Source organism: Chelon labrosus (genome assembly GCF_963514085.1).
Source record: "Chelon labrosus genome assembly, chromosome: 18".
In the NCBI taxonomy this organism is placed as follows: Eukaryota; Metazoa; Chordata; class Actinopteri; order Mugiliformes; family Mugilidae; genus Chelon; species Chelon labrosus.
The window spans coordinates 19,085,572-19,102,082 of NC_140351.1; the positions used below are offsets into that span (position 1 = coordinate 19,085,572).

A 16,511-nucleotide genomic window follows, 5' to 3' on the forward strand; every position below is an offset into this window, starting at 1 on the left:
CTAAAAAGAAATGTCTTAAGACCTTTTTTAAAACAGTCAGTGGATTGTGGTGCCCTCAAGGTGTCAGGGAGGGCATTCCACAGACGTGGGGCAGCAGCACAGAAGGCCCTATCTCCCATGGTCCTCCGTCTGGTTCTGGGTATGTGGAGGAGGTTTGAGTGAGTGGAGCGGAGGGAGCGTGTTGTGTTTTGTGGATTGATCATTTCTTTGAGATAGGGGGGTGCGTGTCCATGGATGCATTGGTGAGTGAGGAGGGAAAGCTTGTACTCAATCCTGGTGGAGACGGGAAGCCAGTGGAGTGAGTGGAGAATGGGGGTAATGTGCTCATGTTTCCGCACTCTCATCAGGATCCTAGCTGCAGAGTTTTGGATGTACTGAAGCCTCTGCAGACTCTTGCTAGGAATCCCGATGAGAAGTGCGTTACAGTAGTCCAGTCTGGAGGAGACAAAAGCATGAACCAGCTTTTCAGCATCTGAGAGGGAGAGAATGGGGCGGAGTTTGGAAATGTTACGGAGGTGGTAGAAGGAGGTCTTGCAGAGGTGATTTATATGGGCTTCAAACGTGAGTTGAGAGTCCATTTTTACACCAAGATTAGTGACTGTTGATGAAAGGGGGATGTTGGAGCCAGAGAAGGTGATGCTGGTTATGGATGATGATTTGGTCTGGTGAGGGGTGCCAATCAGTATGGCTTCGGTTTTGGAGCTGTTTAGTTGGAGGAAATTGTGCTCCATCCATGACTTTATCTCCTCCAGGCAGGAGGTGAGTTTTGATGGGGATGACAGTGAGGATGGGGTTGCAGCTGTGGCATTTACATAAAGCTGTGTGTCATCAGCATAGCAGTGGAATGAAATTTTGTGACGGCTGATGATTTGGCCAAGGGGGGTGAGGTAGAGGATGAAGAGGATGTGGCCAAGGACTGATCCCTGGGGGACACCGCAGGTGACTGTGTGTGGATGTGATTTGTAGTGACCCAGGGAGATGTATTCTGTCCGGTTTGTGAGGTACGACTTGAACCAACTGAGAGCAGTGGCAGTGAGTCCAGTGGTGAGGTGGAGCCGGTTTAAAAGAATGCCATGGTCGACAGTGTCAAAAGCAGCAGAAAGATCCAGGAGGATGAGGAGGGAGGGAGAGCCACCATCAGATGACATGAGGAGGTCGTTTGTGACTCTGACGAGGGCAGTCTCTGTGCTGTGAGCGGAGCGGAAACCGGACTGGAATTTTTCAAAAAGGTTATTATGTTTGAGGTGGTCCAGAAGGTGGGTGGCAACTGCTTTCTCAAGTACTTTCGATATGAAGGGGAGATTGGAAATGGGCCTATAGTTGGATAGGACTTCCGGATCAAGAGTGGGTTTTTTGAGTAATGGTCTGATTATGGCATTTTTTAAGGCAGGGGGAACGTGACCAGTTTGGAGGGAATGATTTATAATAGCGGTGATCAGGGGGGTTAGGACAGTGATATGGGTTTTCACCAGGGAGGTTGGGAGAGGGTCCAGAGGACAGGTAGAGGATTTCATCTTCCTGATGATGTTCTGCACCTCTTCTGATGAAACCACCTTTTCTTTTTCTCTTGACCATGAACCAGATCAGCAGTGCCAGTATCACCACTACTACTACTCCAACCACCACACATATAATCAGTACTGTATGAGACGACTCTGAAAGAGAAAAGATTAGAAAAAAGAGTTGAACTTTCATAACGCCACCAACCACATGTCAGCCAGTAGACTACAAAATACTGCAGCACACACATGAAATGACCGAGCAGTGTATAAAGAACGCAAATATTTTAATAGTAAAAGACAAAAGTTTTAATGTACGGTTGGTGTTAGTTATATTTTCTCATATTTTGGCTTTTGCAGTTTGTGCATTTGGGGAAAAAAAATGAAATAAAAACTTTTTGAATTTAATAATTACAGCCCTAGTTGCATTTTACCATGTTTTTTACTTCATCTACAGCAGCAGTTTTTTGCTGAGACTTGATCTTACCTTGACTTATTCTCAGAATGGTGTTTGTTATGTATGTCTCCTCATCACCCCTGAGTTCACACGAGTATATTCCCTCCTGATTTGAAGACAAGTCCTGTAGTGTGAGGCTGCCTGACTCTGATACATCCTTCACCTGCTGCCTCCACTCCTCTGACACTGTGGAGGAGACATCAGTCCTGGTCCTGTTCAGGATGATCTGACTGTGGTTGAATCTCCAAACAAGGCTGAAGCTTGTTAGAGGAGTGTTGGAGGTTGAGCAGGAGATTGTTGTTTCGGTGGCTGAACCATTCAGAGAAGCTGAAATTATGAACAGATGAACATGAAAGCTGCTGCGACATGTGATGCGCCACATTAATTAAGTAGTCATAGTCTCTGTCTCAAAACACTTACTTGGTTTGAATAAAGTAGATCTCCTCTTGTTTCTCTGAGTGCTGATGGTGCAGCTATAGACCAGATCATTGTCACTGTCTGAAAGTATCAGAGAACTTCTAATGTTGTAAAGCTGCTGTTCAGTCTGCTGGACTGTGGTTGTGGTATTGAAGGTCTCTTTGGATGGAGGTCTGGTGGACCAGGTGAGTTCAGGTTCAGGGTAGATCCAGTTAGAGCTGCAGATGATCCTGTTTCCTACCTGATCAATGTTCACTTCATGGACTGGAGCTGGAAAGACAAACAATGAACATAGGGTTTGCATTACTTACATTATTTTAGGGATGTCTTATTTGGCCAAACAACAGTCATAGCTGTCCTTGTTATTTCAAATATCACCATTGACTGTAACTATCATTGCTTTTAATTGCTTGTATTTTATTTATTCTTTATTGTGATGGTTTTAATATTTTTTTATATATATATTTTTTTTAATGTTTAATTGATATAGGACTGTATTCTTCTTTTTTGGTTTTTAATGGTATTTGCATTACTGTAAATGAAAGTGGACTCCAGTGGACTCTTTGATAAATTTCAATCAGGCTTTCGACCTCACCACAGTACAGAAACAGCTCTCATTAGAGTGTTGAATGATATAAGGTTGAACACTGACTCAGGCAAGGTGTCAGTTCTGGTCCTGTTGGATCTCAGTGCTGCTTTCGACACTGTAGACCACAGTATACTGCTGAACAGGTTGGAAACCTGGGCAGGACTCAGCGGAACAGTACTAGATTGGTTCAGGTCCTACTTGGAGGAGCGGAGTTATTTTGTGACCATTGGAAGCTATAAATCCGATCCAGTGGCTATGACATATGGAGTTCCTCAGGGGTCAGTTCTTGGACCCCTTCTGTTCAGCCTATATATGTTGCCTTTGGGTCAAATTATCCAGAATTCAAATGTCAACTATCATAGTTATGCAGATGACACACAGATATATCTTGCATTGTCTCCAGATGACTGCAGTCAAATAGAGTCATTGTGTCACTGTTTAGAGAAAGTCAAAAATTGGATGAACCAAAACTTCCTGCAGTTAAATCAAGAAAAAACTGAGGTCATTGTTTTTGGCAATAAAGAGAAGAGGGTTACTGTCAGTAAACACCTTGAGTCACTGTCTCTAGAAACTAAAGACCAGGTCCGAAACCTTGGTGTGCTGATAGACTCAGATCTGACCTTTAACAGTCATATCAAATCAATCACCAAAACAGCCTTTTATCAACTTAAGAACATATCCAGAATTAAGGGCTTCATGTCGCAAACAGATCAGGAGAAGCTGATTCATGCTTTCATTTCCAATAGACTTGACTACTGTAACGGTCTTCTGACTGGACTCCCCCAAAAAAGTATCAAACAGCTGCAGCTCATCCAGAACGCTGCAGCTCGAGTTTTAACCAGAACAAAGAAATCAGAGCATATCACCCCAGTTCTTAAGTCTTTACATTGGCTCCCAGTCAGCTACAGAATAGATTTTAAAGTTCTGCTACTGGTTTACAAATCACTGAATGGTTTAGGTCCAGAATACATGAATGACATGTTAGCAATGTATAAACCCAGTCGAGCTCTGAGATCGACTGACTCAGGTCAGATAGTGGAGCACAGAGTTAAAACCAAACACGGTGAAGCAGCATTTAGCTGTTACGCTGCACACAAATGGAACAAACTACCAGCAGAGCTGAAATCAGCCCCAACTGTAAGCACTTTTAAATCCAGGTTAAAAACATTTCTTTTTTCATGTGCATATGGCTGAGCCCTTTTAAATCATTTTAAATCGTAATCTTGGATTTACACTGTAAGTCCTCTTAATCGTTTTAATATATGTATAATATAATACACTTTTCTTTTTCTTTTTTCTTTTTTCTTTTTCTTTGTTCTTGCTTTTAACTGTGTGTTCTAATTTGTTCTGTTTTTATGTAAAGCACATTGAGTTGCCTCTTGGTATGAAATGCGCTATATAAATAAAAATGCCTTGCCTTGCCTTGCCTTGATATGTGAATTTGTCATAATTCATGTGTTTAAAAATATAAAAGAAGGTTAACATGAACAAATCTGAAGCCATGATGACTGTGGGGGATTGGCCCTCCCAGTTAGACGACATGGTCTCTTACAGAAGATCCAATCAGAGATTCAGATATCTTGGTGTGTTTCTTTCACTTAAAATCACACAACTATTCTCCTCTAATTACGATAAACTGATCAAAGAAATTAAAAAGGATTTAAATAGATGGGATGTGCTCCCCTTGTCACTCTTTGGCAGAACAGAGTCTGTGAGAATGAATATCCTACCAAGATTACTATTTTTATTTCAATCTCTCCCGGTATTAGTATCACAATCTATATTTAAGTTATAAGAAAAATGAATATTCATTCATTCATTCATTCATCTTCTATACCCGTTTAGTCCTGTTAAGGGTCACGGGGGTCTGCTGGAGCCTATCCCAGCTGTCATCGGGCGAGAGGCAGGGGTACACCCTGGACAGGTCGCCAGTCCATCGCAGGGGAAAAATGAATATCCAAATTAATTTGCCAAAACCAAAGACCACAAATACGGTTGAAAATACTAATGTCAGCAAAAGAGAAAGGAGGCCCAGATCTACTTAATCTAAAACTTTACTATTGGGCAGCAGTGGTGGCATGGGCTGTCGGGGAACAAATTGAACAAAACTCCATATCAGCGATACCCCTGTCTGGTCTTCCATTTCTTAACCAGCAATCTCAGAAAAAACTCAAAATCAATAATTTATGGAACGTACACACATTGAAGATCTGGAATTTAGTCCAAAAACAACTAAAGGGAGCTGCAGCTCTGTCACAGGTCGTGCCTATAATAGGGAACATAGAGTTCTTACCATCCATGTCTGATAGGGCTTATAAAAGATGGGCGGAGACTGGTTTGATAATAATAAATCAACTCCTGTATGGGCATGTATTTAAATCCTTTTCACAACAACACAAGTTTGCCTTGCCTTCAAGTGACCTGTATAGATATTTACAAATTAGACATTATGTTACAAAAATACAGATTGGGAGAATATATGAAAAGAACCTACAAATATAGAAAACCATTTTATACATCTGTTTGAACACTGCTCCTCAATGAAAAAACAAGTATCTGGATGTACAACAAAGTAAGGCTGGATATGTCAGATAATACACTACACATCAAGCAACTATGGGAATTGGAGCTGAATGCAAGAATAGATGATGACTCTTGGGAAACCATATTCTCCAGATGTCACAAGGGGGTTGGAAGCCAACTCTGGAAAGAATCTGACTGGAAGGTCAAAATCAGGTTCTTCAGGACACTGTCAACAACTTTTGTCTCCTAAAACAATTCCAGCAACAAATGCTAGAGGTACTGTGGTATGGTTGGCAACTATACTCATTTATTTTGGGATTGTCCTAAAATACAAATATTTTGGAAAAATGCCAAAGAAGAACTGGTAAAAGTTTTGGCAATAAACTCTGTTATTTATATTAGATGTGTTTCATGACCATCTGTTTACCACAGAATAATGTTATATATTACATGTTTTGTTGATGATTGCAAGAAAAATGATTACTATTAATGATCTCTCAATGGTTACAGAAAGTAAAGCATGTCTACATGATGGAATATATGACTGCACAGTTACAGCTAAATGTGCCCATTTCTTTGAGAAGATGGACCCCAATTACTGACTATCTTGCCTAAGACTCTTATACCTCAAAATTTATAGATCTAGATAAGTGCAGATGTGCTCTACCTTTTATAAAGTGCTATCTCTGTGTGGCAGATGAGACCCAATCCCAAGATGAGTTTCTGTTTTAATCGTTGATGTTAATGTGCTTTAAAGGCAACAAAGTTAATATATATATATATATATATATATATATATATATATATATATATATATATATATATAAAAGCTCATGTATTCCAATATGAAAACATGAATATACATTTCTTGTCTTTAAATTATGTTTTTCTCATACCGTCCACTTTGAGGTTGATGAATGACTCCTTGTTTCCACTGATGGTGCTGGTGTAGCAGATGTATCTTCCCTGGTCCTGAACCTTCACTCCTGTCAGCTGCAGTGAGGCGTTTCCTCTGGAGATCTGCTCCTTGAACAGTGATGCCCTGTCTCTGAAGTTCAGGTCCTGGACTCCTAGCTGGTCTTGGTTGTTGTAAAATGAGTGGACACGAGGGCCTCCAACTTTCCCCCCAAACCAGTGGATGACTACTTCAGGGCCCAACGTGAAGCTGCACGGTAAAATGCATCTTTCCATGAAAACACAGGACACCTCAGTATCTGAAACATCAGGTAAAGTCTGTTATAAAGAGATCAGTGTGTGAGTGAAATGCATCATTGGGATCATTGTTGGTTTTGGTGTTTCCATGAGACTTGTCAGTAATGAAAATATAATCATATTCTTTCATTGTCTCAGTCCTGCCACACAACAACTCACTGGTACTAATTCTTCATATTATAGCTGCTATCACTCCCACAACATGTGTTTTATCTTAGGAAAGTAGCTTGTTCCTGTCTTCTGTTGTCTTCCTGGGTGTCAGACTGTTGTGTTATCAGATGGTTCTTTCATTTTGTGTGGAGTCTGGAATTTACTCCACTCCCTCTTAGCTCAAGTTGGGACAGTTAATGAGACCACCTCAAACTGAGCTAACCTTTTATAACTGACAGTAGTTTAGTTATCAAGGGACATCTAATGTTTAAAGTTAAGTGATATATCCATTAATGTTATGTTTTGGATGTACTCTATATATCATTACCTGGATGTTTGCTTATATTTCAGTATTAGGCACACTAGTGTGCTGTGAGAGATCGTCAGGTGTGCCGTGGGAAATTATCCAGTTTCACCTAATTGGTCTAAAAAACATTTTTTGAAAATGAATTAATTATTACCTGCAAATAATATGCTATTGTCAAGTGTCTGTGTATCAGAGGTTGCGCTAGACTTTTTCGTTGTCTGTCATTTTGACTGACAGGGTCATAAAAATCCCGTCATAATCTATTTTTACCCATCACTTTATTTTTTAAAAATGATAATATAGACATATTCAATAGCATTTCATTTTCATTAAAGTTTAATTAACTTTAAGTACTTTTTTCAGAACAGTATTCACTATAAATGGTAACAAAAACAACAACAAAAGTTTCGGCTGCCGACACATCTTGTCGGTACTCGGAATGGGACTGCTAGCGTAAACAGCTCTTAGACTGTACCGTAGGGTTGAAGTGCTACTAGACGTAGATGGTTAGCACAGTCAATGATGGTTAGCCGACAGCCCATAGACATACAACTCTGGAAAAAATTAAGAGACCACTGCAAAATTATCAGTTTCTCTGATTTTACTACTTATAGGTATGTGTTTGAGTAAAATGAACATTTTTGTTTCATTCTATAAACTACTGACAACATTTCTCCCAAATTCCAAATAAAAATATTGTCATTTAGAGCATTTATTTGCAGAAAATGACAAATGGTCAAAATAACAAAAAAGATGCAATGTTTTCAGACCTCAAATAATGCGAAGAAAACAAGATCATATTCATTTTAAAACAACACAATACTAATGTTTTAACTTAGGAAGAGTTCAGAAATCAATATTTGGTGGAATAACTCTGATTTTTAATCACAGCTGTCATGCGTCTTGGCATGCTCCCCACCAGTCTTTCACATTGTTCTTGGGTGACTTTATTCCACTCCTGGCGCAAGAATTCAAGTAGCTCAGTTTTGTTTGATGACTTGTGACCATCCATCTTCCTCTTGATCACATTCAATGGGGTTCAGGTCTGGAGATTGGTCTGGCCATGACAGGGTCTTGATCTGGTGGTCCTTCATCCACACCTTGATTGACCTAGCTGTGTGGCATGGAGCACTGTCCTGCTGGAAAAACCAATCCTCAGAGTTGGGGAACATTGTCAGAGCAGAAGGAAGCAAGTTTTCTTTCAAGATAACTTTGTATGTGGCTTGATTCATGCGTCCTTCGCAAAGATGAATCTGCCCAGTTCCAGCCTTGCTGAAGCACCTCCAGATCATCACCGATCCTCCGCCAAATTTCACAGTAGGTGCAAGACACTGTGGCTTGTAGGCCTCTCCAGGTCTCCGTCTAACCATTAGATGACCAGGTGTTGGGCAAAGCTGAAAATTGGACTCATCAGAGAAGATGACCTTACTCAGTCCTCGACAGTCCAATCCTTATGGTCTTTTGCAAACCTCAGCCTGGCTCTTCTTTGCTTCTCATTGATGAAGGGCTTTTTTCTAGCTTTACACGACTTGAGCCCTGCCCCTAGGAGCCTGTTTCGGACCGTTCTTGCTGTGCACTTCACCCCAGCTGCCATTTGCCATTCTTTTTGTAGGTCACTTGATGTCATCCTACGGTTTCTGAGTGACATTCGAATGAGTTGACGGTCATCCTGGTCAGTGGAGAGTCGTTTCCGCCCCCTGCCAGTCTGTAGCTTTGTTGTCCCCAGTGTCTGCTGCTTGACCTTGTTCTTATGAACCGCCGTCTTAGAAATTTTAAGGATGGAAGCAACCTGACGCTCACTGTATCCCTCAGCCAGTAAAGCCAGAATTGAACCTTTCTTTTCCTCACTCAAAACTTTTCTTTTCAACTCTTTTGGCATGGTCAATAGTTATTATTTGATTCTAATTATTTTTGAGGTACTAATAGCAGTGTTTTTGCCATCCAGCTGGTCCTATTGCAACAGGATAGTGATGAACACAGCAGTGTTTTTTATACTTTTCCTCCTTAAATAAGATTTGGTTCAGGTGTTGAGAGGACGCAGGCGTGTATGTCGCCGCTTCTCATCTCCGACCTAACCGACCTAACCGATGTTTCCTGTGGATTTTATGCTCTACAACCAACCTAAACACGTTGGCCACCCAGAGACATCAGTACCATCAGTTCGGGATCAGAATTTCTGTTCTGCTCGGTTCTGCTGTGTTTGTCACGGCTGTCTAACGCTGCTTATTGCTGTTGAAAACTCTCAACAACCCATCCGATGACGACACCTGCTACTGAAGTACAGTAACCTACCGGATCCCCCGTCAGGTCCATTTCTGTTGGTTCCTGAAACTGCTATCCACAGACGTCTTCTATGCGGTGCTGTGTGCGGTCTTCCTGGCCTCTCATCGTTATGGAATTAGCACACCGAGCTAGGATGCTAGCAACTGCTTGTTGCCCCTCGGCCACGACTCTCATCAGATACACCGCAGTGGAACTCATGAGTCTTAACTCAAATCCATCTCCGAGTTGCCTTGAGGTGATAAAATCTCTCCGTCTCCTGCGTCGCCCCCCCTATATCCATAGGGCTGCCCGTCACAAGTTAGTTTATTCTCACGAAACTTTGCTTGTCCCAGCTGTTTGTTGCCATGCTTCACGTTGGCGACGTCATCGACGCAAACCACGCCCATCACCTGTACGTCTGCGATCCTTGGTCTGTGTGGACAACACTGTCAACCCTGACACTGCATTAACCAGGGCAACATCATTCATGCTGCTCAATGTTCGCTCTTTAAATAACAAAGCCCTCCTTATCCACGACCTCATCTCAGAAAAATCACTGGAGTTTGTATGTCTTACTGAAACATGGCAGAACCAACAAGAGTTCATAACTCTTAACCAAGCCACTCCCCCAGGTTATAGATACATCCATAAGCCACGCAGCCTTGGCCGTGGTGGTGGGCTTGCTGTTATACATCATGCTGACACCTTTGTCAAAGAGATCCCAGTGAATACCACCTCCTTTGAATGTGTACATTTCATGTTGACTGGGTCTGCACAGCTACAGGTAGTTTTAATCTACCGCCCCCCCAAAGCCGCTGCCTGCTTCCTACCTGAGCTCACTGAACTGCTTGCCACTGTTTGCCCAAAATCCCCATCTACTATCCTGCTGGGTGATTTTAACATTCATGTGGACTCCAGTAATTCTTCTCTTGCAACTGACTTTTTATCACTGTTGGACTGCTTCAATTTTACACAACATGTACATGGCCCCACGCATGATAAAGGACACACCCTGGACCTGGTGTGCTGTGCTGGCATAACCCCCCTCAACCTGCAGTGTACTGACCTGGCTGTCTCTGACCACCACGCCATCCTGTTTTCAGTACCTTTGCCTCTCCCAAAGCAGTGCACCAAACGGCCCATCACCTTCAGGAACATCAAACGGGTGTGTACCTCTACGCTGTCTGACTACCTAGCGACCAATCTCGCTGCCCACCACCCCTACCAAACAGTGGATGACATGGTGGAACACTACAACCATGCCCTCTCTCTCAGCCTTGACTTTGTAGCTCCTCTCACCACGCGCCACGTGTCTTTCTCTCGTCCTGCCCCCTGGTTCACCCCCGAGCTCCGCAGGATGAAGACCACAGGTCGTAGGCTCGAGAGACGATACAGAAGATCTAGCCTCACTGTCCATCTTGAGGCATTTAAAGAACACGTCTTGAACTACAAAGAAGCCCTTTCTCAGGCAAAAACAAGGTATTACCCCACACTAATCAGTAACCAACAACAACACCCCAAATTGCTCTTCTCCACCATCAACCGCCTTCTTCACCCTCCTGATGCTGCCAAACCCTCTGATGCAGCTAACCTCTGCTCCAGGTTCCTGGATTTTTTCCAGCAGAAGGTGGACACCATCCACCAGCAGCTCCAGCCTCCTGGGCTCTCCCCCTGCCCCACTCTGGCCCAACAGGATGCTCACCACTCAGCTGCCCTCTCACCTCAGTGCTGCCTATCCACCTTCTCTCCACTAGATGCCGACCAAGTAGAACAACTGGTCACCTCAGCTAAGACATCAACCAGCAGTCTTGACCCAATGCCCACCACCCTGGTCAAGGCCTGTCTTCCCATTCTCCGTCATCCAGTGGAAAACATCATAAATGCATCTCTTGCCTCCGGTGTGGTACCATCCAGCTTCAAAATGGCAGCAGTCATCCCAACTCTCAAAACACCAGGCTCAGACCCCGACGACCCCAACAACTATCGTCCAATCTCCAACCTCCCTTTCATTAGTAAAATCCTGGAAAGAGCAGTGGCTGCCCAGCTTCAACATCACATGTCCCACTATGAGCTCTTCGAACCTCTCCAATCTGGTTTCAGAACCCATCATAGCACTGAGACCGCCCTCATTAAAATCACGAATGACCTCCTGCTTGCTGCCGACAATGGCCACCATTCTCATCCTCCTTGACCTTTCTGCAGCTTTTGATACAGTTTCCCACACCATCCTCCTCCGTCGCCTCTCTGAACTCATCGGCCTCAGTGGCACAGCACTGTCCTGGTTCCGGTCCTACCTGACAGGCCGGAAACAATTCATCACACTAAAAGGCTCCAACTCTGTTCCAGCACCCGTCAACCATGGCGTGCCCCAGGGCTCTGTGCTTGGTCCTCTGTTGTTCACCATTTACATGCTACCCCTGGGTCATATTATCCGTAAACATGGACTCAACTTCCACTGCTACGCCGATGACACTCAGCTTTATATCAGCACCAACCCCTCCTCCCATCTCCCACCCACACAACTTGTCAACTGCCTGCAGGAACTCAAATCATGGATGACCACAAACCTACTCAAACTTAATAGTAACAAGACAGAGCTCATGGTGGTGGCCCCTGCACCATTGCTCAGGAAAATTGGAGACCTGGCCCTGGTCGTGGATGGCTGCTCCATCTCCCCATCTACTGAGGTGCGCAACCTGGGTGTTATCCTGGACTCCACTCTCTCCTTCAGGTCTCACATTAACAGTGTCACCAAGTCTGCCTTCTACCACCTCAGAAGCATCTCACGACTCCGGCCCTCACTCACACATTCAGTAACTGAGACACTCATCCATGCCTTCATCACCTCCCGCCTCGACTACTGCAATGGTGTCCTGTCTGGACTGCCCACCAAGGCCCTTAGCAGACTCCAGTATGTTCAGAACTCAGCTGCCAGGGTTCTAACCCACACAAAGCCATGGCAGCATATCACTCCCGTTCTCCAACAGCTTCATTGGTTGCCAGTCAAGTCACGCATCGCCTACAAGATCCTCCTGCTCACCTACAAATCTCTCCATGGACTCTCACCACAATACCTCACTGATCTCCTCCACCCCTACACTCAGTCACGCTCCCTGCGGTCCTCTGACAAGGACCTGCTGGCCATCCCCCGGACCAGGTTGCGGACTTTTGGGGACAGAGCTTTCTCTGTCAATGCTCCCACACTCTGGAACACTCTACCACTCCATGTTCCCTCTGCCCCGTCCCTGCCCATGTTCAAAAAGCACCTCAAAACATTTCTTTTCACAAAGTCCTTTGACCCCTAACCCCCGCCCCCCCCCCCCCCCATTGTTAAGCGACCTTGGGTACTATGAAAGGCGCTATATAAGTCCAAGCTATTATTATTATTATTATTATCACCTAATCAGTACCTCATTACCCAGAATTAGGTGTGCTTGTGTTGGAATTCAACAGATGCTGGAATGGAATGGCTGTCATACATGTAGAGATGCTGATTTCAGAAAAAAAATGCAGTGGTCTCTTAATTTTTTCCAGAGCTGTATATACATAGACGCCTCATTGAGCGTTGCTGCCTACTGGAGCGGCGTGCATATATGTCTATGCGACAGCCCATAGACATAATAGAGAGCCGAAGTCCCGCCCCTTCTACTTCCGGGCCATGGGACCTGTCTTTCGAAAAAATATGAACGGCAGTCTATGGCGAAAGATAAATTATTTTCTGGTCCCGATCGACTTGTGCCTTGGATTATACATATGTTGTTTTTCAGAATAAAAAATAATTTTACATGTCAAGAATGTCACAGTTTGTCACAAGATAGTTAAGTAAAACGCTATGGAAAATACGTTATTAAACGAACTACAAGTCCCGTATGCTGGCGCGTACAGAACCGACCAAAACTCCCTTCGTGTAACTACAGCTCTCGACATGACCCGATTTATAATGATTTTCACCTCGTTTGATGCTTCTGCCTTCGTCCTGGAAGAAGACGGTAAAGCTCAACAAGGAGACAGCCATAGTTCTCTAGTGACGTACATTGTTCGAGACGAGAGATGTAGTTCACTAAGCGATCTCATACAAAACCTAATGTTGTTCAGCTTATTTACGTCAAATATTTTATCTCTTGACGTGAAAAATTATCTTTTAAATTCACACACATCATATGTGAAATTCATGCCACAATTTGAATGGGACCAAAAAATAATTACGATCTCTCCATAGACTGCCGTTCATATTTTTTCGAAAGTAGAGGGGCGGGACTTCGGCTCTCTATTAAGAGCTCTGACGTGTGCATCAGTATAATCGGTGTACCAGGAAATCGTGCACCGACAAAAGTTCCGCGATGTTTGGAACGCAAACTGTGACGAGACACAAGAGCCAATTAATAAGGTCTCTCGCCACCAAGTGGTCAGGGTGTGAATTGCAATCTGTCAAAATGACGGATGGCCTTCAGATTTTTCCATCACATTTAAAAAAAAAAAAACGGTCAATGACGGAAAATATTTGGTTAACGCGACCCCTGCTGTGTGTGTATATATATACACTATATTACCAAAAGTATTCGCTCACCCATTCAAATGATCAGAATCAGGTGTTCTAATCACTTGGCCTGGCCCCAGGTGTATAAATTCAAGCACTCAGGCATGCAGACTGTGAAACAAGACATTTGTGAAAGAATGGGCCGCTCTCAGGAGCTCAGTGAATTCCAGCGTGGAACTGTCATAGGATGCCACTTGTGCAACAAATCCAGTCGTGAAATTTCCTCGCTCCTAAATATTCCACAGTCAACTGTCAGCTCTATTATAACAAAATGGAAGCGTTTGGGAAAAACAGCAACTCAGCCACGAAGTGGTAGGCCACGTAAAGTGACGGAGAGGGGTCAGCGGATGCTGAAGCGCATAGTGCAAAGAGGTCGCCAACTTTCTGCACAGTCAATTGCTACAGAGCTACAAACTTCATGTGACCTTCAGATTAGCCCAAGTACAGTACGCAGAGAGCTTCATGGAATGGGTTTCCATGGCCGAGCAGCTGCAGCCAAGCCACACATCACCAAGTGCAATGCAAGGCGTCGGATGCAATGGTGTAAAGCACGCCGCCACTGGCCTCTAGAGCAGTGGAGACGCGTTCTCTGGAGTGATGAATCACGCTTTTCCATCTGGCAATCTGATGGACGAGTCTGGGTTTGGAGGTTGCCAGGAGAACGGTACATTTCAGATTGCATTGTGCCAACTGTGAAATTTGGTGGAGGAGGAATTATGGTATGGGGTTGTTTTTCAGGAGCTGGGCTTGGCCCCTTAGTTCCAGTGAAAGGAACATTGAATGCTTCAGGATACCAAAACATTTTGGACAATTCCATGCTCCCAACCTTGTGGGAACAGTTTGGAGCGGGCCCCTTCCTCTTCCAACATGACTGTGCACCAGTGCACAAAGCAAGGTCCATAAAGACGTGGATGACAGAGTCTGGTGTGGATGAACTTGACTGGCCTGCACAGAGTCCTGACCTGAACCCGATAGAACACCTTTGGGATGAATTAGAGCGGAGACTGAGAGCCAGGCCTTCTCGACCAACATCAGTGTGTGACCTCACCAATGCGCTTTTGGAAGAATGGTCAAAAATTCCTATAAACACTCTCCTCAACCTTGTGGACAGTCTTCCCAGAAGAGTTGAAGCTGTAATAGCTGCAAAAGGTGGACCGACATCATATTGAATTCTATGAGTTAGGAATGGGATGGCACTTCAGTTCATAGAATGAGTAAAGGCAGGTGAGCGAATACTTTTGGTAATATAGTGTATATATATATATATCTTATATATATAAGACTTTTTTCTTTGTGTTTATTTGATTTCTTTTCAAGACAGTTTGACAAGAATTACTTTATATTGTTAATACTGGCTACAGAGTTTCATTTTTTTAACGTTTTCGGTTGGTGGTGTGCCTTTTGATTTTTTTCAATGAAAAAAATGTACCGTGGCTCAAGAAAGGTTGAAAAACACTGAGGTAGATAGTGGACTGTGGACCAAATCAGTCCTATAATCAATCAGTGAGTGTGTCCTGAATGTACAGACTAGACCAACACATACATCTGCAGCCAACAGTTTAGCTATAAACATATTTATAATAGGAGCCTTATAAACAAATTAGTCATTATATCTCTCCTCTGAAACAAACAATCCTAAAAACTGAAAACGCCAAATATGCTGCATCTACTGCTGCTGAAATATTTTTACTAGTGGGAATGATGACCATTTTCTGAACACTGAAACAAAATGTTCATGCAGAACAATGTAACTTAACAGTAAAATAAACATATTTTCATTGTTATGTTCTGTTACATTCTAGTGATTTACATCAAATATTAGACCAGAACTCTTCTACTCTGAGGAGGTGAAGAGAAGCAGAGAACATTAGCTTCCACTATAGACCTTAGAAGGAAAACTACTGCTGTGCTACGTTTGGAATAGATCTCGCAGCTTGGAGACGTGATGAAGAGTTCGGACATTGTAAATCACTGGTCACTAGTCCTAACAGGACTGAAAGCAACAGTTCATGTTGGTGTTTGTCTCATTAAAGTGTGAGAGTTGAGTTTCCTGAGATAAGTTGAAGACAAAGTTCAAACTGAACCAATTCTTTTGTCAACATGGTGACAGCAGCAGCTACAGTTAACGTCTCACTCACCTCCTCTGGAAGAAGTCACAATCCTTAGAAACAATACGATCACAGTGAAGTTGACTCTGCTCATGTTCCTGTTACTCTCTATGTGCTACAGTCAGTGAAGAAAAGACAGTTCACAGTTTACATTTTACATTTTTATATTTTACTCCATGTAAGTCTAGTCATCGTACTGTGAGATGGTCACAGCTTTTTGCCAGAACCTGCAGATAACCGATCTCTGTTAAAGAAATGAGCCAGGACGAGGGAGGTGCTAACTCCAGGTGAGTCTGTGCATGTTCATCCCGTGAAAACAAAATCTATTTTCCCACGTAACTGACTCAATATTATTTTCAGTTATTGGGTTAAAGTAGTTAACCATGTTTTAGAAAATCAGGAAGGCAAACATGTGCTGTTTAAACCAGAGGATGTGAAAGAACAACAATG

The 16,511-nt window shown here is 43.2% G+C and overlaps 1 protein-coding gene across 1 annotated transcript; it reads right to left on the bottom strand.

Moving 5' to 3' along the window:
• Positions 1 to 1,330: 1,330 nt before the first annotated feature.
• LOC311503607 (uncharacterized protein) lies at positions 1,331 to 16,217 on the bottom strand. Its single transcript, XM_084566426.1, has 5 exons — positions 16,092 to 16,217; positions 6,382 to 6,699; positions 2,377 to 2,643; positions 1,987 to 2,283; positions 1,331 to 1,655 (listed from the first exon to the last, which is right to left on the bottom strand). Exons 1-5 carry the CDS (start codon positions 16,153 to 16,155, stop codon positions 1,339 to 1,341), a joined length of 1,263 nt encoding a protein of 420 aa, XP_084422552.1. The 5' UTR covers positions 16,156 to 16,217; the 3' UTR covers positions 1,331 to 1,338.
• Between the last annotated feature and the right edge of the window lie 294 nt (positions 16,218 to 16,511).

What these genes read in the sequence shown, in the direction of transcription:
- LOC311503607 (XM_084566426.1), bottom strand. Translation starts at nt 16,155, where the DNA reads ATGAGCAGAGTCAACTTCACTGTGATCGTATTGTTTCTAAGGATTGTG. An exon ending in CATCAACCTCAAAGTGGACG is followed by an intron (nt 2,644 to 6,381) that starts GTATGAGAAAAA and finishes TTGTCTTTCCAG; the next exon opens with CTCCAGTCCATGAAGTGAAC. An exon ending in ATCTACTTTATTCAAACCAA is followed by an intron (nt 2,284 to 2,376) that starts GTAAGTGTTTTG and finishes TCATAATTTCAG; the next exon opens with CTTCTCTGAATGGTTCAGCC.